We start from the raw sequence: 24875 nt of genomic DNA on the forward strand, positions 1-24875 counted from the left end.
GGTGGCACTGGGAGGGGGGCTATGGGGGGCTACGGTGAATTCTGGGGTGGCTGTAGCCCCCCAACCCCAGTATTGCCTCCCCCATGCACAGATCTGGGCGGCATGTCCCCCTATGGCTCTTCCAGGGCATGTATAGCAGGGACATCTGCCCCTCTGAACTCCTTGGACAAGCTGCACAGCTCTGTCCCCTGCCCCAGCTAGGCAGTGCCTGCCCCAGTCCCTCCCTCGCTGCAGGGGCCTTGATTTTTTTCCCACCCCCCCTTCCTCCCCTCGGCGATTTCTGCGCCAACAGACTTACCGGCTGGATACTGCTTTGTAAGCTGCCGAGCTGCATATCAGCAATTGGATCATTATTAACCAATCTGGCTTGTTAATAATTGGTCACTGGTATCGGCTCAAAATCTTTATCGGTGCCTATGAAAATCATCCTGGTTTCCAGATTTTTGCCTAAACTGGTAATACTTTTCTCACTTAAATTCAGAGGGGATCTTTTTTTCTCTTGAATGCAATATGCTTTTTTTCAGATCCATCTGTAAGACTTAGGTGTTCACTTCTGTCTCCATATTTGCTTAGTAACCAAACTAAGGAGCAGTAGTCAGCTGACTCTTGTTCATTTGTTTTCTAGCTTTTATCTGAAGTAAGGAAACTTATTTGGCCAGTGTCATTGCTGAGCCACTGGCATGGCTGTTTGAGCTCTCATGGTGCTCTGGCCAGGTCCCTGAGGACTGGAAAAAGGCCAACATAGTGTCCATTTTCAAGAAGCAGAGAAGGGATAAGCTGGGTAACTTTAGGCCAGCCAGTCTTACCTCTATCCCTGGGAAAAATGCTGGAAAAAATCATCAAAGAGCACATTTGTGAAGGCCCAGCAGGGGAAGCAATGCTGAAAGGAAACTAGCACGGGTTTGTCGCAGGTAGATCCTACCTAACAAACCTTATAGCCTTTTATGGCCAGGTTACACACTGCCTTGACACAGGAGCTGAGGCCGATGTCTTCTACCTGGATTTTAGGAAGGCCTTTGACAGTTTCAGATCCTATACTTACAGGGAAGCTAACGGGCTGTGGAGTGGATGCCTGCACAGTCAGATGGGTGGCTAACTGGCTTAGGGACCACACCCAGAGAGTGGTGGTGGACCGATAGTTCTTGGCCTGGAAGGAGGTGGGCAATGGGGTCCTGAGGGTTTGGTCCTTGGACTGGTGTTGTTAAATATCTTCATCAGTGATTTTGGATGAGGGTGTCAAGAGCACCTTCTCCAAGTTCACAAATGGTACCAACTTATGGGGCAAAGTTAATACACCGTAGGGTAGGGAGCAGATACAGGCCGACCTGGACAAGATTAGATCAGTGGGCGGAACGAAATAGGATGCAGTTCAACAAAGGTAAATGTAAGGTACTCCATCTAGGAAGGAGGAATCCCCAGCAATCTGTATGTAGTGGGATGACCTCAGCAGCTCAGAGGCTGAGAGAGATCTTGAAGTCATGGTTGACTTCAACATGAGCATGAGCCGGCAGTGTAACGAGGCCATCAACAAAGCCAGTCGTACCTTGTTGTGTATTAGCAGATGCATGACCAACAGATCAAGGGAGGTGATACTCCCCCTCGATGCAGCGTTAGGCTGCATTTGGAGTACTGTGTCCAGTTTTGGGCACTGCACTTCAAGAGAGACATGGAGAATCTGGAGAGGGTTCAGAGGAAGGCCACTCACATGACTAGTGGTCTCCGTGAAAGACCTTACAAGGAGAGGTTGAGAGATCTGGATCTCTTCAGACTTTACAAAAGACAGCTGAGGGGTGACCTTGTAGCCATCTATAAGTTTATCGGGGTGGGGGGGGACAGCAGGGAATTGGGGATGTGCTGTTTACCAGAGTGCCCCAGGGAGTAGCTATGAATAATGGGTGCAAACTAGTGGAAAGTAGATTTAGGTTAGACTTTAAGAAGAGATTTTTTTTTTACAGTAAGGGTGGCCAGAGTCTGAAATGGGCTTCCAAGAGAGGTGGTACTATTGCCTAACTTGGAGGTCTTCAAGAGGAAGCTTGATAGGCACCTGGCTGGAGTCATCTGACCTTGGTCCTCTTTCCTGTCAAGGACAGGGGGTCGGACATGATGATCCACTGGGTCCCTTCTGACTCTATAGTCTATGAATTATGTATACAAGTCTTGGAGAAACTATTTTGGGGGAAAAAAAAAAAAGGGTGGGGGTAGACCACCACGCCTGCTTCTTTTATCTTTAATTAGATGAGTCAGTGTGACCAAACTTTAAAGTTAAGTGAGTTCTTATGCAGCATTCTGGCTTGTGGAGTAAGGTGTAGAAACTGACAAGCACAGCAAAGGAGGAAGAAAATCTGTTGAACATCTTCTGGTGAATGCCTCCCACTCTTAGCTCAATTCCTTCCAGAAGAAGAATGAACTTGGGATCTTGACTAGTGTTTGACCTTCCATAGAAGTTTGTTAAAATACAGTTCCTTAATGTTGGTTTTATCTAATGCTATGTTGCTATCTATCATCTACCTCTTTCATAAGCCCATCTTAAATTTTTCAAAACTTAAGTTTGACAGAACCTGTTTTTCATTAAATTATTATATTGGCAACAGTTGAGCGGTCTTTCAGATTATGTTCAAATTTATTAGTTTTACTATTTTGCTTTTTCAGTGTCTTTTAACCCACTGAAGCCATTTATTTTGTACTTTTACATACATTCACAATACTTTCAAAGCTACTAAAATACACTGTATCTTATGGTTTTTAAATTGGGCCCTTTAAATGGAAGAAGCTCCAATTTGCCCCCCACACTGCCACTTACACCCCCCTGCCCCCTTCTCTTCCAGGAAAAATTTTAATCAAATTCATTATTTTTGGGTAACTTTTTACAAATGACATGACCTGTTCAGAAAACTCTGGTAGCTGGTCATAATTGTCAGTGTCATAACTGTAATTGACAGTGTCTCTCATAGAATAATAGGCTGTGCCACTTGGTGTTAAACAGTGTGGCAAATCAAGCAGGCTAAACCCAAACTTTTGCTGCTGAACTCTTGCCTCTGAAGCCTGTAACAGGCTGCATAATAGAACATGAACTGAGGAAAGTGCATTCATAGGAATCTAAAGGGAAAATAGCATCACTGTCACGACATTGAAATTCTAATATGCTTTAACAACTATCAGACATCAGCTAGCATTTGCTTTAGGTGAAACATTCCAAATTTCGTATTTGGAGGAGCGAATGACCAGTGTGTTGCCAAAAGAACTCTTGTTTGGAAGTTCCATAGGTCTTTGATTCTTCCCTTTTTTGCTTCCACCATCTGTCGTAGCTGTAGGTGATGATCCTGAAGGCTGAAATTTTGATAATATACTGCCAAGGTGAGGCAGACTTGCCAACAATGAACTATCATTTTTTTTCTGTAGACTGTACTATAGTAATACTCTCCACAATAATACTCTTTTGTCAGTCCAGTTTAATATGTTGGTCCTAATTTGGAAAGCTACCTGGACTTTTTGAATCAGTTGTACTAGAATAAAGGTGCTTTAATTCTGTGCCCAGAAGAAAGCTACTTTAGCTTGTGTTGATGTTGTCCATGCTACTATGAATCAAGCTAAGGTTATGTCTTGCCTTCTTTATAGAAAGATGCATTGATTGTACAGTTTGTTTCTTAATGGAAGAAGTATTATCCGAGGGGGTATGTGTTGTGTGTGGGCAGATCCCAGAATTTGGGGAGGTAGGAAGAAGGAAGCAGCCACCTATACCCCACTCCCATTTTTCTGATTTCCTGCCCCCTCTCCCTAGTGCTGTAGGCCTTTCTGGAGACTTATTTAAAGTCCTCAAAATGTGTTGGCATTCCTTCCCTCCCATGCTCAAAGGTGTGTCCTTTCTTCCCTCCCCACCACCAGGAGCAGAGGAAGCTTAAAAACCTGCTCCTTCCACTCCTGCCAGGCTGCTTTGTGGCTGAGATCATAGGCAGAGGTGATTGAGTGGGGGAAGTTTCCCCCACTCTGCTCAGTCCCTCAGCAGCAGGTGTGGGGAGGAGGAACCCTTCAGCTCATCTCTGCTGCTGCAGTTCTCTACTGAGCCCAGCTTCCAGACCGCCTGCATGAAGCTGGTGGGAGTGGCTTTGAAGCTGGGAAAGGGGAGGGGAATAGGAGTGCTGTTGACTGGAAGGAAAGTTGAGGGATTCTTAAAGTCTCCAGTCTCTCCCATGGGGTGACTGAGGCTGAAAGGGGGTGTGCTGTCACTACACACACTAGATCTGTCTGTATCTGCAATAGATGCATTTTTCTATAAAGAAGGCAAGACATAACCTTATCTTAATTCCTGGCATCATAGGCAATATCAGCACAAGCTATGGAAGCTTTCTTCTGGGCATTGAATTACAGCACCTGCACTACAGTGTGGGGGTAGGGGATAGGGGGTGTGCATGCCCACCTACATCTGTAGATAGGTGTACACAGATAACTGTTCCTTCCTGTAGATGGAACAAAATGTGGCCTATCTCTTAATGGTATGTTAATACTATGTTGATACTCTAAAAAATACATTCCAGTAATGAAATGGTTTCTGATGCTGGTAGTACAGACAGAGCATAGTTGAATCATAACCGTGAAAGACAGTATTGCATCTATCCACTGTGTTCTTAATAGTAGTATATTAAGGTACAGACCCCCCCCACACCAACTATGTCCTGAAGGATAGGTGTACCAACATGCAGCCTCTGGCAAAAATTGCTCAATAATTGACACTTCCAAGGCTTTTCTTTCAAGACTGTAAGAATGCAGTTATGCTTCTCAAGGTTGTTTTATTTTCCTGCATTCATAATTTGAAAAGGAAAAATCTTAGCTAAGTAGCTCTGCTTCTGATTCTTTGCCTTCAGATGTCTTATACTTGACATGTCCAACACTTCATCTTTATAGAATTACTGAATAAATGTTATTAGCAAAAAAACCCCCTTGATTTAATTAAAAAAAACAAACAAAAAAACAACTGCCTTGAGCAGTCTCAAATCCTTTTATTTTCCCTTCCCCCTTTACTTTAGTAAGGGCAGAGAAACAGTGATCTTAACAGACATGTTTAAAAATATATTTTTCAATAGTGTATGAAGTTGGTGTGCCTCCTGTATGTATTTTACAAGTTGTGACAGTTCAAGGCAGTGGTCACCAACTGGTTGATCTTGATTAACTGGTCGATCATGGAGCCTCTGACAGTTGATCTCAGTCTGTCAGAGGCTCCATGATTTGGGAGCTGCAGGATGCATGTGGCTGGGCTGAGCCATGGCCCCTGCTGCCTGGTCTGGGCTGGGTGAATTGGGTCAGAGCCTGGGCAGCTTGTCGGGGGGTGGGAATTGATCCTGGACTGCCAAAAAAACGATCTTCACCATAAAAAGGTTGGAGACCACTGGTTTAAGGTGTGTCTGCTCATGAATTCACCTGTGGATATTATGTTGTTTGTTTATGTTGTGTCAGGCTGAGTGAATCTTCATTGTGAGTTATGAAAAGGTTGTCTCAACAGTGGGAAGCACTGTGACCTCACAGCTAGTTAACTACCTCTAAATCTTCCTTCCTGAGAGCTAGTTTGCCATGTATCAGGGTGACCTGTTAGCAGATGTTCTCCGCAGTGTTAAATGCAACTGTGTTCATTTTATTTAAATGGTAATTTTTAAAATAGAAAAATAAAGCCTAACTTATTCTTTCCCAATTATGAGCTATCGGAAGCCATGGAGCGTGGGCAAGAAATGTCTTTGCAAAAACTTAAAAGTAGCAAAGCACTGATAGAGATTTTTGGGGGCTGATGCAGATAGCTGACTTTTTTTTTTAAGGAGGCAGATTGGCTGATACTGATCCAGTTTCTAATATGCAGTCCTGCAGTTTGAAGAGCTGCGTCCAGGTGGTAAGTCTGTTGTGGTGGAAGGAGGGGGGAGGGAAGGAGAGTGGGGGGCAAAGTAAGGCCCCTGTGGTGAGGGAGGAGTGGGGCTGCGGCAGGGGCTGGTGCTGGTGCTGTCCAGCTGGGGCAGGGTGGGATGGCATGCAAGTCTGGGAAGGGGGTGGGGAGTGGCTCCCACTGCTGCATATACCCTGGAGGGGTGGGGGGTTGTGCACCCTGGATCTGTGTAGGGTGGGGCAGGGAGGCTTCAGCTGTGGGCTGTGCCTGGGGCGGGGCTGGGCTTGGGGCAGGTGGCTGTGGGAGAGGGGCTATGGGGAGGGGCCTTAGCCCCCCCGCCCCCCTTCGGGCTGCCACTGCCTGCCCTGAGTGCAGACCCAACACCCCCCACCATGCCAGGAAGATCCCAGTGCAGTCCCAGCCTGCGGAGACAGCCCACACAGATCTGGGGTCACGTATTTGCCCTCCCCCCTCTGTCCTCCCTGTGCCTTCCAGGGGTGCACAGTGTCAGGAGCTGCCCCCTGGACAAGCTGCGGCTCTGTCTCACACCCCAGCCCCTCCCTCACATGGGGACCTTGATCTCTCCCTCCCCACTCCCCTTCCACCACAACAGACTTAGCAGCTGCACACAGCTCTCCAGGCTGATGGGCTGTGCTCCTCACTACCTACATGCTGTGCTGAGACTGCGCGCATGCACAGACATTTATTGGCCACATCAGGCTGGTTTCTGATGCGGTCAATTTTCTTTATATCGGTGCTGATCTGATATCAGACCGATGCATCTGTGCACCTCTACTGAAAAGGTTCCTGCTCTGGGGAAACCACAGACTGTGAGCCATATGTTTCATAACTGTTCTTACCCAGAGTCACTTTTCTTATGGCCTGTTTTTCTGTCTTAACTCAAAAATTGGTGAGAGCATTTTTGTCAAGGTAACTTCTCTATATAGGATTTTGGAAACAAATTGTTAAATTGTTGAAAAGTGGGACAGCTGTATTTCAGTCAGTGTGCAAAATTTTTATTTCTTCCATGTGGTGCTCTATTTTGGTACTTTAAGGCAGGACTGTCCAACTCTGAAGTGCCTGGGGGCCATAAGCCGCCTCCACCCCAGGACAGCACCAGTCAGGGTTGTATGCTCTACAGACTGCTATAATGTAGATCACAGGCCCCTCCAGTCATATGCTTTGCTGGCATCCTGACCTTACCTTCACCTCACCAGCTGTACTATGCCACATAGGCACCAAGCTGCAGTCTGCTCCATGTACCAGTCCCCCCCAGACTGCCAGTACAGAAAGTACAAATTGGAGAAGGATGGAGGGGGAGCCTAGAGACCTTGGCAGCAGCTGAGTGGGAGCTTGGAGATCACAAATTTAACCCCTTGGGGGCTCCATGCAGCTCCCAGGCCACCGGTTAGACAGGCCTGCCTTAAGATTATTCTAAATAACTAGATCAGTTCTTATGAATATTCAGATGTTTTTAAAATGTGGGAAATCTAGACAAGTAAGGACGTATTTACAAAACAAGACCCTGTGACCCAAGGTACAAATTACATGTCATAACACAGAGATCCTTGTAACTCATAAAGATATCATTGCTGAAACTTCAATAGAACATTCATACAACTTGCACTTGATTTTGATCAATGAACAAGTTTTGCTTTGTCCAGGCTTACCTTAGAAACGCTTTGTTAGTATAGCTAATATGTGTAATGCTCTTGGTGTAGATGCTTTATTTTAAATTGATAAATGCATCTTCCTGGCCCCTGACCCACTATAGTTTCTCTTATTTTGGTAGCCAGTGTAAACAGTGCTGTAAATATAAAAATGTGTGAGAAGAAGAACAGAAAAATAATTAGCACTAATGTCAGCAAAAGGCTTTTTTCATGCTGTGGTATACAATTAAATACATATAGCAGAAATGCTTGCAAAAGTTGTTCTCCATGCTTTGGATTGTCCAGGGTAATTTTTTTTTTTTCTTTGCTTCAGTTCTAGGGGTTTGTAAATGGGATTAGTAACTGCAAGTAAGGAATAGAAAATGCAAAATAAATACTGTCCAGTTAACAATACGTGTTTAACTAAACGTATGCATTTCTGTGGAATTTATCATTAAATCATGATGAGCCTTTTTTCTAGTTGATGTAAGTTAAAAATTACATGTATTGTTTTAAAACAATCTCTTAAATTTTTGTATCTTATTCTTTCACTCCTTATTCTTTGTGTTCTAACCTTGCTGAAATTGCTTATACAGGACCAAACTCTTTGTTTGGATCTCTGAACTAAATGAATTTTAAAGATCATCTTGTTACCTTCTTGTCATTTAAAAAAAAAAAAAAAAAGTGTTCTCATTAGAATACCAGAAAGAACACTTAAATCATGATTAATCCAGTATTAATACCAAAACACTTCTGCAAGTTGAGCAGTAATTGTCAAACCTTTAAGCCCTGCTTTAAACATGAGACTAAATGTTTACTCTAATCATTATTTGATAATCTGGGCCTTAACAGATACAGTTTTAGATCATACTAGCTTAAGTTCTATATATTTTTGTTTTGATTCTTGTGGAATTTATAGCTTCCGAAAATTTTATTACATTTGCCCTTTGGCACTCTTGGCTAAACATCACTTTGTCATACAGAAAGCACTCTTCTTAAGATTAGTTTGGAGCATGACTGGTGCATGCCCCTAGTGGCTAGGGGTGCACAGCTGTGCTGGTGGTGGCATGAGTGTGCCAGTGGGGGCAGAAGCATGGTGGTGGTGAGCGGGGAGCTCCTGCAGACGCCTCTAGCACTGTTTGGCGGTGGTGGGGGGGAGGGGTGGTGAGTGCTATCCACAGGTAGGCAACCACCCACAAGCGCTGCCAGAAGCATTGGCGGCGGCCAGAGGTGAAGAGGGACCACCTGCAGATGCCCCCTGCAGTGCCAGTGGCGGGGTGGCAAGCGGCAACCACGCGCAGGCACTGCCGACAATGTTGGCGGCACCTTTTTGCAAGGGGTGCACCACCATGTGCAGGGGGTGCACATACACCTGCATGCACCCCCTATACTTTGCCCCTGGTTTGGAGGCTCCCACAGTTCCCTTCTGTGAGATGAAATGTTTGATAGAAATTACAGCTAGGGACAGAAGTTGCACATTAACTGGTTTAAGTAGGCAGAAACTGGTTTAAACCTGTAACAGAAGTTCAGTGCACATAAACCAGTTTCAAAACGGCTGAAACTGGTGTAAGATAAACCTGGTTGAACTACCATCAGACTTAACTGATTTGGGTCAAACTGGTTTATGAAACTTCTGTCTCAGACCCCTTCCTGGTTCAGGTTAAATCGGAGCTGCTCAGCATCCCAGCATTTTGTAGCCCTGGGCTGGGCTGTGCTGTCCTGTCTGTTCCAGAGAGCAGGACTGGCCCTACCCCTCTGCTCCCTAGCTGGAGTAGTGAGGGCTGGCTCGTTGGTCTCACTGGCTGGCTTACTGGCCCACCCATGGGCAAACTCCTGCTGGGGCTAGGGGCCAGGGAGGGGGTTAAACTTCCCCTCTGTCAAGTACACAATTGCCCTGCCCCGCTTACTTAGTCCTGGCTGTGACCATGGACTACAAATCCCAGAGGCACCTAAAAGCAGGAAGAGGAAGTGATAAGCAACTCCTGCAGAATCTTGCTGCTGTGATTCTGGACTGCGAATTCCAGAGACCTCCAGGGCAGTAGGAATAGGAAGCAAACACACAGCCCATGCTGGCTATGCATTGGAGAGCCATGCTATAGTGCCCTCTGAGTTATGGCTTGAGCTACTGTAGGCATGTGGCTGTATTTCCTGAATCACAAGTACATGTCTGTTCATTTGCTTATTGGTTCAAGCAGGGTGCTAGACTAAACTGCAAAGACTGAATCAATTCAGCCTTAGGCTTTTTTTGATTGTCTATACTTAGCCCAAGTCTGTATTAAGAGCAAAAAGGGAACTCTTGTAGAATGAAAGGATAATGCCAAGTAGCTAAGGTGTTAAGCTTTTTATTAACTTACTGGAGGATGACTTTTGTGAGGTTAGCATTGTTGCATTCCTCTTTTGATATAGATGACTGAAGGAAAATACCTTCACAAGGGCAAACACTTATTTCTGAGGGAGGAATCCTTTTCTAGCAAGGAGCTATGTAAACATCTAGAGTAAGTCTATATAAGGTTCTATAATTCTGTAAATGTAATACTCCACTGATCAGTGCTACTGCAACTTAGTCGGTGAAGTGCATGAAGGAACATGAAAAGAAATGCGGTTGTGTACCTTCCTCCCACTATTATAAAACTGAGGACAATAAATCTGCTAGTGTGTGGTTAGTTACTTTCAACAGTGTTTAATTCACAGAGATGGTTCCCCTGAAAGCCATGTACATGCACTCTCTTAAAGCTTAGTGAAGCCTTTTTTGGTGAAAAGTATATTTGCCAAAAATAAATTTAGGAAAGGGTTAAAAATAAAGCTACTTCCGAAAACTGGAAATAGTGTTGCTGTGAAAAGTAGAGGGAGTTAGGAGTTTAAAACACTTTTGGAGGGAGGGTGTAGGTAGGGTGTGTGTATGTGTATACTTGCCCATGCACGTGTAGTGTGTGGGGGATTTTTTGTTTTTGTTTTTATTTCTTAATTCCAAACATTTTAACATTTTAAAAAGCTAGGGTAACCTAAAATGAAGCATTTTGTTTGTCAGATATACCAAAAACATTTTTTTAATTTCTGTTCAATTTTTATGTGAAAAATATGTATTTGAAGAGTTCTATTCAGTATTTTGCTAACCTTTCATCACCTTGCCATACCTTTGTATGCTGCACCTTCTCAGCGCTTAGGCCTGCTTGGTTAATAGCATGTGAAGATACCAATTCTTGGATGACTGATTTGGTCATGTTCCTTGAATAACTCCTACATTACTGAAAGGAAGCAAGTAATAGCTGCAAAATTGCTTGCCTTTCCTAAAGCATAGCGTGTCTTGGATACAATTCACAATGGGGTCTGTCTCCAAGTCCAAGTAATAACATTTAAGGAAAGTGAAAGTTAATACATATTTTTCATCTAGAGTACTTACTTCATTTACTAATGTGTCTGTCCTCTTAGAAGTTGTTCTTATATTATACTATTTAAGTGTTGAGGGGCTGTTAATATCTTTTTCCTGGGTTTTGCAGGTGGTAAGATTCATTAGGTGTCTATATATTGTTTGGACAAAGATTTATATTTAAGAAATATGAAGTTTTTTTAAGCTAAACTTAAATTACTAGTAGTAAATGTTTCTTTGCCTCAAGTCAGAGCTCTCTTGTGCAGCTGAAAGTTTCTTAGAAGAACTGTTTATAGCTCATCTAGACAAAATTCTTTCCTTTCTTTGGTAACGGGTCCCCTGTCTCATTTGGCTACCTTTAGTTATATCTTTGTCTCACTAACTGTAACGTTACTAAGCAGATCCTGCTCTATTGAATTGATAGACTTGCACAAACAAATATTGCCATCCTTGACTTTCTACAGACTCGAGAAACACTTATTTTCCCCTTCTAAGTATGAATGTCCAGTTCAGTAAAACTGAATGGCAAAGAGGTGAACTTGTAAGCATCATAGGCTGGATTAACTCCTGATATTTGGAAATATTTAAGGCTGTTAGGTATGTGTTCCTTAAAAAGGGAAGAAGGGACAGAATGTGGACAAGTGACATAATTCTGTGCCTTACATATTGGTATTGGGTTTTTAAATTATTAACTCCAATGATTGAAGATTCAACATGATTGCACTCCAGAATAAATTTGAAGTTATCTGCACAGTTAACTATTGATTTGAGACTCATTCATTGTCTGATTTATTAAAGATGTCTAAATACTGGCTTGGTTATGAATCACTACCCAATGTAATTGTTTTGTAAACCATTACAATAAGCTTATCTTTCTGAAGTGTTGTCTTAACTGTTAAGTTTGATGTGAAAGTTTTTGAAGTAATATCAGATAAAGTATACAAACAAACAAAAAGCCCTCCACCTACAGGCTTGTATCTGCATCTCAGACTCCTGATAGCTTTCTGTTTTGACTTTCTGCTGACAGGTCACATTTAGGGCAGGCAAAACATAAGGCACATAGCCCTCCTGAGAATAGAAAGTCTATTTCAAAGGCACCCAAAGTGCAGTCTAATACTACTTCTGAGCAGTCCAAGGGACACTTTCCTAAAAGGTAACTGTGCTTCATATTCATATCTTAACAAGTGTAATTTCCACTTAAAGTCTTTATAGTACTTTTAATACCAGGTTGCTATAAAATGTCTGACTACTAGTTTTACTAGTGTTCAGCTAATATATTTTGGTATCTGACATGTTCATGTGTCATGCTTTTAAACATCACACATTGGAAGCATTTCATTAGTGATGAGGTAGAAACAAATTTTGCATAACTAGTCTTGGATTACATGGTGGAACCTTCACTTCTATTAGGCAAGAGAAATCTCCCCAGCAATTTTGAGCTGAGTTTTTTATATATACATGTAACCAAACCAGAAATGATTGGCTTGTTTTCAGGTTTGTAACCTTGGTGACATCTTACTTGCTGTTTCTGTCCTGCCTCTTAAACCAAACCAGAACATACTTTCAATCCTATTTTGGCTTGACTAATTACCTTTATTTCATTAATAACATTTTTATAAAAGATTTTTTGTAACTGAAATCCAGTTGTGACTAGTTATGCTTTACTGAATATTCTTTGCTTTTTCTGCACCTGTATTCTGAAATACATATGCCAGTTTAATGATTTAAGATTAGGTTGTTGCCATTTCACCAGGTTATGAAACAAAATGGAGAATTTTGTGATTATTTGGGATTAAAAAAAAAAAAAAAATCTCATAACATCCTTCAAAATGTCACACCTGACAGTGTCCTATCCTTTTTATTTTGCATCTTTATTTTAATTCTTTCATGCTAGCAAAGTTTATGTTGATATCTGCAGCTAACTTTTTTGATCATCATGTTTTTGTGTGTTCTTTTTCTTGTTTGTAAGCATATTAAATGACAAGAATTAGTTTTATTTGTATAGTTTGTGAATGCCAGTAATTTCTCTGTTATTCCTTAAAAAATTGTTATAATAAATGTGAAGCTTTTCTTTTTTATTGTATTAATGCTGTTCTCCTTACCTCCTGCAGAGGCTGTAGTTCGTCTACTGTTATAATACCACAACAAGACGACCCAGACAGAGTTAATACTTCAGAAAGACAAAAAACGGGGCAGGTGCCTAAGAAAGACAATTCTCGAGGAGTGAAACGCAGTGCTAGTCCAGATTACAGCAGGACCAATTCACCTAGCTCTGCTAAAAAACCCAAAGCACTTCAGCACGCTGAAACTTCCTCAGAAACAAACAAGCCACATTCTAAATCTAAGAAAAGACACTTAGACCAAGAACAACAGTTGAAGTCTGCACAATTGCCATCAACGAGCAAGGCTCACACCAGAAAGGGTGGAGCTACTGGTAGCTCCCGAAGTCAGAAAAGGAAAAGGACAGAAAATTCATCTTGTATAAAGAGTGGTTCAGCAGTTGAATCAACTGGCGTTGAAGAGAGGTCAGCAAAACCCACCAAGCTGGCTTCAAAATCAGTGACCTCAGCCAAAGCTGGGTGTAGCACCATCACTGATTCTTCCTCTTCAGCTTCTACATCCTCCTCTTCTTCTGCTGTTGGCTCTACTTCTACTGTACCTCAGGGTGCTAGAGTGAAACAAGGAAAAGACCAGAGCAAGGCCAGGCGTTCCCGTTCTGCATCCAGTCCCAGTCCCCGAAGGAGCAGCAGAGATAAAGAACAGAGTAAAGCGGGTGGCTCATCAAAGTTTGATTGGGCTGCTCGCTTCAGCCCCAAAGTTAGCCTGCCTAAAACAAAACTGTCTCTACCAGGCTCTTCGAAGTCAGAAACAGCAAAACCTGGACCATCAGGATTACAGGCTAAACTAGCTAGTAAGTTAACAAGAAACGTTTTACTTGTTTTTTGTTTAGGTTAGAATGTGTTTTTTGTTTGTTTCTTGTTGTCAAAGTGTAGCCTTCTAGGTTTTGTTCTAGAGTATAGCCTGAGAATAACTTTTCAAAATGCTACCTAGTAATATTGAGAGTATATCCAGGCAAACAAATTTGTGTATAGTTAAGCGATTGCCTTAATCTTTAAGGCTAACTACAGACAGTCTGAAAGCACAGGCTGAATCAGTTCAACCTTTGCAGGTTATTCTGAGCTGCATAGAGTGAACTGATTAAGCATGTGAAGAAACACTCGCTTCTGATTCGGGAAATGCAGCCACATGCCTACGTTGCTACAGGCCAGAGGTTGGGGGGTGCTAGAGCTCACCTCCCTGCTCTGCTGGAGCAAATGGATTGGGTCAAGGCTAGCCGACTCAGCCTTCAGGATGGGGAGGGGTGGGTTGCAGTGGAGGTGCAAAGCATCCTGGGGTGCTGGGTGACTGTGAGTTAACTTGAATCTGGCAGGGAGCTGGGACAGAAATTCAATCAACTGATTTAACTTGAATTGGTGAAGTCTGATGATATAAACGTGAATGGAATATAGTAAACCAGTTTCAGCCATTTTGAAAGCAATTTAGGTACACTGAACTTATATGAACTGGCTTATATAATTTCTGTCTCTAGCCTAAAGGAGATCAAAAGCCTGTCTAGTTTGTTGCATGGTGCAGACATGCATCTGCTTCCATGGGGAACAAGATTTTTTTAAGAACTGCTATTACTAGAATGACTGTGACTCTGAGGGGGTATTGAACATAAACTTCACTGGAGTTTGTAGAAGGAGGCTGCTGACTTGATCCTGAAATTTTGTCAGTCTTCCATGGGGGTGGGTGATTTTAAAGCAATGTGCAAAACTACTGGCAAACTTGCATAAACAGAAAGGGTACACAGTAGGGGTGTGCAAAGCTGTCAGTATTCAGTATGGTATTCAATTCAGATTCGGCCTGATTTTGGATCACTGTCCTGATTTTGATTTGGCCAAATGTGACTCTGAAGGAGAATTGGCAATTTGGCCATAGACATAGCTTGTTTGTTTTGTTTTTCCCCTATGTACCTTGAGGTACCAGGCACGGCTTGTGATTGCTGAGATGGTAGGGCGGATGGGAGCATCCCACAGGAGCGCAGGGGGGTTCCCCGTGTGCTTGGTGGTGGACCGGGAGTACTTCTGGTCCAATTCCGGGTCCACCGCCAAGTGCCTGGAGAACCCCCCCAGCACCTCTCCAGCTCAGTGATCAGCTGCAGGGAGACCCCGGGGCTGCCCCAGACCCAGGAGGCACCAGTTGCTGAGCTGGGGGGCCCCCCATGTGCTCCGCAGTGGACCCAGAAGTGGACTGGATGTACTTCTGGTCCGCTTCCAAGTCTGCTGCCAAGTGTGTGGGGGACCCTCTGCCCTCCCATGGGATGCTTCATCCACCCCACTATCTCAGTGTTCGCGAGCCACGCCTGGTACCTCAAGGTATGTAGAAAAAAAACGTACAAAGTTGTGTCTGAGTGAATCGTTGAATCTCTCTCCAAATCTAATTTGGAGGCTTCTGATTTGATTCGTAGAGATTTATGGGTCTCCTGATTTTTCGATTCGGATTTGGAGATTTGGCTGCTGAATCTCTCCTCTGAATTGAATCGGCGATCAAAGCTTTGAACAACCCTAGTACACAGCATTGTTACTGTTACATTCACTTAAAGCGTGGGGTTTTATCATTTGGCTCCACGGAAATGGGACACAATCAGACGTTTGCATATTCTGTACATAATGTTATGTTTTGGGTTTGGTATTTTTTTTCTCATGAAATTTTCAAGGCAAAGTACAAAAACTTAAAAGGAAAAAATGAAAGAAAACAGACAGCCTTACTGAATGGTGATGTTATTGACTTTATAGCATAGGCAAGTATTTGGTCTTAAGAAGCAAGGGTGAAATTCCTGCCTGTGAAGCACAGATTTCTTGTGACTTTAAGTAACTTACTTTTCTAACCTACAACATACACATATAGAATAGAATCATAGTAATTTTCCTAGGGATTTGGAGCAGGCAAATTCAATAGTATGAGATGCTTTGATAGTAGGTTCCATGTAAGAAGCTAGACAGATTGCGTGAAGTCATCAAGAAGGATGCACTACTGCCATTTTCTTTGACTGTACAGTTCCAGAACAGTGACAAGAACAGGGAAGTTGGAGAACAAACAGAGTAGAAAAATGTAACTTCACATCCCAAATTTGTTCTCCAAGCTTCTTCCCTTGCTTAGGCTATCGTTGAGAGTCCTAAACCGGCAGAATACTAGAAATACGGCTCTTGTCCTTTAGGTACTCAATTTTGTTTACTGCAGTTCAGCAGTTTCTTGTTGTCTCTTCTGCTGTGATTGGAAGGCTTGAAACATGCTCTTCTACCTTCATGAACGAGTACTGGCTTAGTGGAGCTTACTATGTTTTGAACAAACCTTACACCATAATTAGTATGGGTATTTATGCTTCCTCAGAATGAACTGTGGAAGTCTTCCAGTGTATGTCTTTGAACACATTGCAGTTGTTTGGCTGTAGTACACTTATTGTGTATGCTGCCTCTCCTGTTCCTTCATCAGCCAGTGACCTCCAGCAGGAACAGACTACTGGGCCTTTTGTGCACTAACAAAATACAAACTTAATATTTCTACACACACAAGTGGAAGTCAGATTTTGATGATGAGCATATTTTTTTTTTTTTTACTATACTCAGAGCAGGGTTAGATGCATTTAAAAAGTTTTAAGTCACAGAGGACACTTGTGGTGAATTATAGGTTTTGGTTCTCCTGGGGTAAAACTGTCCAAGCAGTTATTTTTCTGGACTGAAAATATTGGAGTTTGCAACTAGTATGGTGCATCACTAATGCACAGCTACCTATTATTGGTCTAAAAGATACTTTCACCAGTTGCTTGGTAGCCCACATTAAAGTGAGCAAGCACAACACAAGAGAAAACATTTCATGCGTATCTTTTATATTACTAAAAATGAAACTAGGAGATTGATTAGTAACAAAGAGAACAAGATAGGTTTGTAAAGAGCCTCTTCTAATTTTTGGAGCTGTTTCATTTAGGTCACAATTTTGATTCTGATGCAGTTCCTTCTTCAAAATCACTGATTTGGCATGCAAATAAGGAGATGTCAGTTAAACTAGAATCTTCCTACCTTAAGAAGAAACCCACAGCTCTTTCTTTTTTTTTTAATTCTATAAGGTGCCCTTGAGTCTGAGCCAGACAGCATTTTTGCTTAAACTTACAATTAACTTATTTTGTAACAACTCACAGCTTGCATCTTTTATAATATCATAACTTGTAGACCTGTGAAACAGGCTTCCATGATAGCTCTCTTTTACAGGAAGTGATACCAAGTAAACTTTCTGAAGATGAATAACAAAATAATTCCTTTGAAAGTCTTACTGCACATCTTGCAGTATGACTAATACTCTCCTTTCATCCTTCTATCTCCAGTCATGGGATGTCATAATTTAACCTCTACTAGAAGTTGGCTGTGCCAACTGGAATTTCAGCTTTTATTTTGCATATTATGACTTCCATTTATTAAAACCTGTTTAAGAGACTACGATCTTGAAACATTGCAACTTGTTATTGTTAGGGAAGAATAACTCTGTCAAATATTGTATACAATAGTTCAATACCAAGTCATGAGTGAGATGGGAGGAAAACCCAGGGTTTTACCCTATACAGTTTGGCAGCCCAATATGTAGGAAGGTATGGGAATATTGGTAAGAATAATTTAGGAAGACTTCAAATAGTGGATTTGAAAGGAAAAGGAGAAAGGGCCAGCTGGTCATAACAGAAGGTGGGGGTGGAGGTGTGATGCAGAGGGCGGGGAGAGGAACAACTTATAAAGGACTGTGGAGAGGGTGCATAGATGAAAGAGGTGCATGAGGATAGAGTTGTGGTAAGTATAGGAATTTGGTACTGGAAGAATAAATATGCAAAGAGATTTGAAAAACTGTGCATCATGCTTGGAGCAGTAGAAGGGGAAGACTTGCTTTGCCAGCATTACTTGCTACAAAATAATACTTCCTATCTATAGAAAACTTAAAACTTTTTATTTTTATTTTTACTGGAAAGTGCTTATTGAAATAGTCCTGGTCATTTGATATGACCTGGTCCTTGTTGTTTTACTGAACTTATTCCATAGAAATACATATTTTAAAGAAAACTTGTTCAATCGTAGAGATTCGCAGAAGTTTAGAGCTGGAAGGGACCTTGTGAGATCAGGACCATTCAAATTCAGTGAGAGCAGGGTCTAGTTATTGTTCTGTGCTTCTAAAAATCCCATCCTGAATGTTCAGGTCAGGTTCAGATTAACAAGGTAAAAAGCAAACAGCACCATACTACAACAACAAGAACAACAGCGACAACAAAACTGCCTCGCTGGGTTACATCAGTGGTCCATCTAGCCCAGTATGCCGTCTCTTATAGTGGCAATAATAAATGCTTTAGACGGAGAACACTGGTACTGCAGGACACAGCGGGGCTGCATGGGGCAGCTCTTTGCTGCTGCACTGTAAGCCCTGTGCTGGCCTGGCGAGGCACCCCCTGCCCATGCTGCAGCAACAGGGGCAATAGCACGGGATTGTGCCCCTCACTGCTGCTGTGCGTACAGGGGATGTCACCAGGGCCAAGTGGAGCTTGCAGTGGCAGGCACCTTTCCCCATGGCTTCGTTCTGTCCTGCAGCGCTGGGTTGTACCTGCTGGGCTGTGGAGGCTCTGGGAGAGGGCAGCAGGATGAGAGCCCACAGTAGGCAGCCTACACCCACTCCTGCCTCTTGCACAGATTTGGTTCCCCCCTGTTCCCTGTGTGCACAGTAGCAGGGAACCACCTTCTTCCCCAGTCTGCAGCAGGTAGGTAGCAGTGTGGGGAGCTGGGTTCTGCAGCAGCCTCTGGACCCAGGTCATTGGACCCATAGCCCTGGCAGCTGGGAGCCCCCTCCTGCAAAGCTGGGTGTGAGAGGCACCAGCAGGGTTGGAGGGTTGTGGGGGGTGAGGGGCACAAATGGCCTGGGGGAGGGGGAAAATGCATATACCTTTCCAGATGAGTGAAGTGCAGTTTTAATGCAGAAATAAGCGTCCCAGGTATCAACATTTTGGAAACACTGATCCCTATCCATCATCGGTTTAGGGATGTTAGAGGATATATTTCATATTCCTGTCTCTTCTGTTTAGTAGCTATTTATAGATCCATAATCCATTAATTTCTCTGCTTTCTTTTTGAACCTTATTGGGCTATCTGCCTCTGACCTCCAGTGGCAATGAATTCCACAGGTTGACTGTGCAGTGTCTTTTTTTTCAAAAAGTACTTCCTATTGTTTGGTTTTTTTAAACCCATCTCCTGTTAATTTCAGTGAGTGCCCCCTAGGGTTGGCAAGCTGGTAAATTGCCCAGTCAAATAATGAAAATTGGCTAGTTATTATTTGACCTCAGTCAAATACTCCAAGTGAAGAAATGCTTTTGTATAAGTACAGGCATACCTCGGAGATATTGCGGGTTCGGTTCCAGACCACCGCAATAAAGCGAATATCGCAATAAAGCGAGTCGTATGAATTTTTTGGTTTCTCAGTGCATATAAAAGTTATGTTTACACTATACTGTAGTCTATTAAGTGTGCAATAGCATATGTCTAAAAAAAAAAAATGTATATACCTTAATTAAAAAATACTTTATTACTAAAAAATGCTAACCATCATCTGGGCCTTCAGCGAGTCATAATCTTTTTGCTGGTGGAGGGTCTTGCCTCTGTTGATGGCTGCTGACCTGATCAGGGTGGTGGTTGCTGAAGGTTGGCATGGCTATGGCAATTTCTTAAAATAAGACAACAATGAAGTTTGCCGCATCGATTGCCTCTTCCTTTCACGAAAGATTTCTCTGTAGCATGCGATGCTGTTTGATAGCATTTTACCCACAGTAGAACTTCTTTCAAAATTGGAGTTTTGAAATATTGCGAGAATTACCAAAATGTGACACAGACACGAAGTGAGCAAATGCTGTTGGAAAAATGGCGCCGATAGACTTGCTCGACGCAGGGTTGCCACAAACCTTCAATTTGTAAAAAAAAACCGCAATATTTGCGAAGCGCAATAAAAGGAGGTATGCCTGTAGTGGTCTGCGTCCCCACATTTTTTTTTTTTTTTTTTTAAATTGCATAATGGTGTTATATGTTTAGCTGGGGTAGGAGTTTAAGGGCTCTTTAATTCTGTAGGACCTTCCCCTGCTGCTCTCGAGTTTTTCTGACCTCATTTTGCCTTCTCCTTTCCCCCCACCCCTCTGTCTACCTCCCTTAAGCTGTGTGGAGCTGCTGTGTTGAAGGAAGAACCAAAATCAGCAATATAGAAAAGTTTATCCTACTAGCTATCTGTTGTGATTTGCCGACATCTCCAAATGCAAACAGCAAGATGCTTGAAGTGAAGGCAGTAGGCCAGCTTAATTCCACCTAACTGCATTTTATTTCTGTTTTAATTTTTTTTTTTGTAACTGTTTGGCCTGACTCCCAGGGTCAGGATAAAAGCAGGGAAAAGAACTGTTCAGTCTTGTGTGTCATTCACATTAATACTTCATTAACTTATTTTGATAGTTACAAACATTCATTACACTTTTTTTAGACTTTGGTGTCATTGTTCCACAATAATAGTTAACTATCTTGGGTTTGTTTTTTTTTTTTTTTTTTGGTAAGTAGGATAAGTATCTAACCTACTGAAGATTTAATTGTTCTCTTTACTGTTCTAATAAATGAATATTTAAAATATTTAACCATTATTTGATGCTATTTGGCCGGACAAGTTTTTGACTAGTTACATACCCAATCCTACCCTCTAGTTCTTATATTCTGGGACTTTGGTGAATACCAGTTTTCTATTTACTTTGTCTAGACCCTTCGTGATTTCATAGACCAGCCATGTTCTGCTGCCGCCCCCGCTTCCCTACTCTTCTTCCTCCCCTTCTTTCCAAACTGAGGAGTGCTAGGTCTTTTTGTTCTGCCCTGGTACAGCAGCTGCTCCATACCCCGATCACCTTGGTTGCCTTTCTCTTTACCTTTTTTAATTTTTCTACCTCCTTTTTGAGATGCAGAACCCAGAACTGCATGCAGTATTCAAGATGTGGGGGCACCATAAAGATATGTAATAGCATTATGATGATTTCCATGTCATTCCATTCTTAATAATGTCCACCTTTTTTATTTGGATTTTTTGCTTGCTGTTGCCCACTGAGTTGATGCTTTTAGAGAACTATCTATAATGACTCCAGGGTTTCTTTTCTGTTATGTCAAAATGTTTAGCATGAGTTGACTGGCTTTTTTTTTTTTTTTCCCCACCTTGATTCAGTTGGACTTATTGTGGGTTTGACAGTGTCCTTTAATATCTTATGTGGACTTGTTAAAAGTCAATTTACATCTTAAGTTTTTTAAAAGAATAACCTCTTCCCTTCTACTCTTTATTCAAGGTTGTGGAACAAAACCTTGTTTAATACAGATATAGTGATTCCAAAGTGTGTATCTGGGAAAGAATAGAGCAGCATAGTTAAATTTCCAGGTTATAGATCGTTGACATGAAAAATATTAGTCTGTGGTGGAGCTGTAATAGGGTATGGCAGGATAGATTGTACCTCATTCAAAATGTATGACACGATGTTTAATTTGTGTGAAGCATCATGAAACAATTTTAATGTAATATAAAGAAAATTGCATCAAGCTACCATATTTACTTGAATCCAAGAAGATGTTTTCCTTGTCAGATAACTTTGTGGAGGGGAGAGGAGTGGGGAAGAGCCTCGTCTTTAGAGTACTGGCCTGCTGCAGGCAGTGGTTCAGCTCCGGCTGACCCTGGCTGGGATGGCTTGTATAGTGGGGGAAAGGGCTTGTGATGGAGAGACCATGTGGCAGGGGTGGGGGCCTCCTGAGGGACCCCCATGAAGATGGTGGGCAGAGCATGGGGGGAGACCCAGCAGCCTGTTGCCCCCTCCCCTCCCCCCCCTTTTGGCTCATGTCCTGGGCCTGGCCTGGGTCCAGACCTGCCACTGCTGTTTTTGCCTGACCAGGACTGCCACTACTGTCTCCTCTAGAGCTGGAGCCAGAGGTACCCCAAAGTTAAATGGAGGGGTGGGGGAGGCAGCAGGGGGACAGGCATGGGGGTAAAAAGGTGAGAGGGCATGGTGGGGGAGTGGCAAGTAGGCAAGCAAGAGGCTGTTGGTGCGGGGGATGAGTTTAAGACTAACTTCCAACAATTGTATTCTATATATAAAAGCTAATAATATAGAATTAGGCTTAAATGATATAAAATTTTCCATGTACAATCTAAATATTGCATTTGAAATCATTGAAATTTATCCGAATACAGGATGAAGACGTGATTTATTTTATTTATTTATTTTTTAAAGTATGTATTGTGCGTGTATCTATATAGGCATGATTTAAGTGACTCTTTTATGTATGTATGTATGTATGTAAATTAATATAGACTAGATGCAATACATTTTCCAGCCAAAGGCATGTATTCAAAAAGAAAAAAAATTGGAGAAACTACAAGAAAAGTCCCTAGCATCGTGGAACCAAAGTAGCATGGTCTCTTAATGTGCTTTTCTTGACTTCCTTTACCTAACTCCATCTTAAAAGTAAAAATTATTGGTATTACCTAGAGAGTTCTGAAGTGGGTAAATGAAACTAAGCAATCATAGCTCACCTAAATCAAGTCAATCCCAATTTAAATTGCTGGTTCTGCAATTCATAAGAGCCAGAACGTAGGCCTACCAAATAGAATTTGTCTGTGGCGGTGCCATTTTATAGCTTGCTTATTTTCTCTCTCTCTCTCTCGTTTATAAAGAAAATCTTTAGTTTTGAAATGACAACTAGTACGTGAAGGTATAAAGCAACCTAAATGCTAAAGAAAGATAGCACTATATTCTTTGCAGCAATATAGTCAGTATACTGTATTGGATAATACAAAAATGAATACATTTTATTATCCAAAATATTAACTAAGGCAGTTTTAAGGAATTTTAGAATCACTTGGATAATTAATCCAGAAACCATATCTAAAGTTGTACACACATCTAGCATGGAGACAGGCCACATATAAAGATGTGTACCTTGGTGCAGCTAAGTGGCTTATTTAGATCTGGGACAAAAAGCTTAAATAGGGTTTCAAGAAATTATACTAACAGTGAGGCTTATTGTTAAGTTATGACTATTATAGGGGAAAGTGTTTCATGGGTTTTTTGGAATATGCAAAAAGTGTGTGTGTGTGTAGTGTTTAATAACCACAGTGAGGAACCTGAGCTTGCTGTAGCTACTTTAAAAATAAACTTTTTACTTGTGAAAGGCTCATATTATACTAATTTTGTCTTTTTCCACTGGGCAAGCAGTTTCCTGTTTTTAATAGAGTTAATTTGTCTGTTCTTGTTTTAGCAGGTCTCACTAAGGTAATATCATGCCAAAAATCTTTCACATAGTGTCACTGATATTAGAATAGCTCTGGGAAAAGTGTTCAGTAGCTGTAGAGCCAGACTGAAATGTATTTAATTAACTATATATGTAGCTAACAACTGTTCTCTCCCTGACCGTTTTTATAAAACAATGACTGGAGCTTTGCCTTCTGTAAATTTTTTTTAATGTTAAACTTTGCGTTAAAATGACGTCATATTTCTGTATGCATTAAGGAAAGCAGTGTGGTTGAGTCAAAATGCTGATCTGTAATACGTTATGGGATCAAATACAGCTCTCTGATTTTTGACTTTTCTTAATCTAGCTTTTCAGTTATTTGAACTTTTTTGTGGGTTTTCTTTTTACCTAGTGCCCTGAATCTGACGCTTGCTGTCCTTGTGCACTGGCATAAGATTATATTTAAAAAAAAAAAAAATGCATCAAAAAAAGTATCCTTGATCAGCCAATTTTTATTTTCTTGTAGTTTGTTTTGACAGTCCCCTATTCCTGTTAAAATTGGTACAGTCTGATGGTGTATTTATGTGAAACTATGTATGAAACCATTTCCCTTGTAAATTGAAGTTTTTGTTTATTTTTTCACAGCCAGAGGGAGCAATGATCAAACTCTTCTATAGTTCTGTCAATAATTGTGATGCATATGCACATATAGCTTAAAAAAAAAAAAAGGAAAAAATCAAACTGCATTGCAAAGTCCATTTAAGAAACCAAATGGAAAAAAAATTAAAGCACTTGAATGCACTTCTCCCCACTTCTTTTTAAAAAACTTACTATAAACAATTGTGTTCTAAGTGAGTGACAGGTTATGCTTCACTTTTTTGCTGTTTTATGTTATATAAGTAAGAAATTAGACTGCTTCATGCTTTACTGAAGAGATCAGTTTGGAAATAGAACTTTTTTTCTGAGAGTCATTCTTCTACAGATTAATAACATTAAGGCTGCATACAGCTGTCTATTTCTATCAGAAGAAATATTTTCTGGTAGAAGTATAGTCTTGCAGCTGGCCTGTACAAATGTTTCTTCAGCTCCATGTCTGGAGAGCTTCATAGGCAGTTTCTTCCATCAGGAGGCAATAGCGCAGTATTTTTCAACCTTTTTTGTACCAGGACCCATTTGTAACCATCGATGGCCCGTCTCAACCCAGTAAATAGTTTAAATAGAAAACACACAAGTATTTTGGCTCCAAAATACTTAATCCACACTACAACTTAAACCAATTCAACGGTCTTCATTTTAAAGAGCACCCACATCAAAAGGAAGACAGATTCCTAGATGTAGGGTCAGAAGGGACCTTGCAGATCTTCTAGTCTGGCACCCTGTCCTGGGCAGGAGAGAGAACTGGGCTCCAATGACCCAAGCTAGGTAGGCATGAAGCCTCCTCTTAAAGACACCCGGGGTAGGAGCCAGCACCACTTCCCTTGGAAGTTGGTTCCAGATCCTAGCTGCCCTGCCTGTGAAGTAGTGCCTTCTAATGTCCAGCCTGAACCTACTCAAACAACTTATGGCTGTTATTCCTTGTTACATTGGGAGGTGCTCAGGGAAACAAGGTCTCTCCCATTCTCCGCTGGTCCCCCCTAGTAAGT

At 41.8% G+C, this 24875-nt stretch overlaps 1 protein-coding gene across 3 annotated transcripts in view; it reads left to right on the plus strand.

The window, feature by feature from the left end:
• The window catches only part of TRIP12 (thyroid hormone receptor interactor 12), a 110039-nt gene that overhangs the window by 32774 nt on the left and 52390 nt on the right, over positions 1-24875 (plus strand). For 2 of the 3 annotated variants that reach the window (XM_019533007.1, XM_019533008.1), the window contains exons 3-4: positions 11907-12032; positions 12991-13790. In XM_019533007.1, the coding sequence (XP_019388552.1) occupies positions 11907-12032; positions 12991-13790 (926 nt within the window). The remainder of the gene's footprint in view (positions 1-11906; positions 12033-12990; positions 13791-24875) is intronic. The other variant, XM_019533009.1, reaches the window with a different exon arrangement.

Source organism: Crocodylus porosus, unplaced genomic scaffold, assembly GCF_001723895.1.
Source record: "Crocodylus porosus isolate Cpor-Errol unplaced genomic scaffold, CroPor_comp1, whole genome shotgun sequence".
In the NCBI taxonomy this organism is placed as follows: domain Eukaryota; kingdom Metazoa; phylum Chordata; order Crocodylia; family Crocodylidae; genus Crocodylus; species Crocodylus porosus.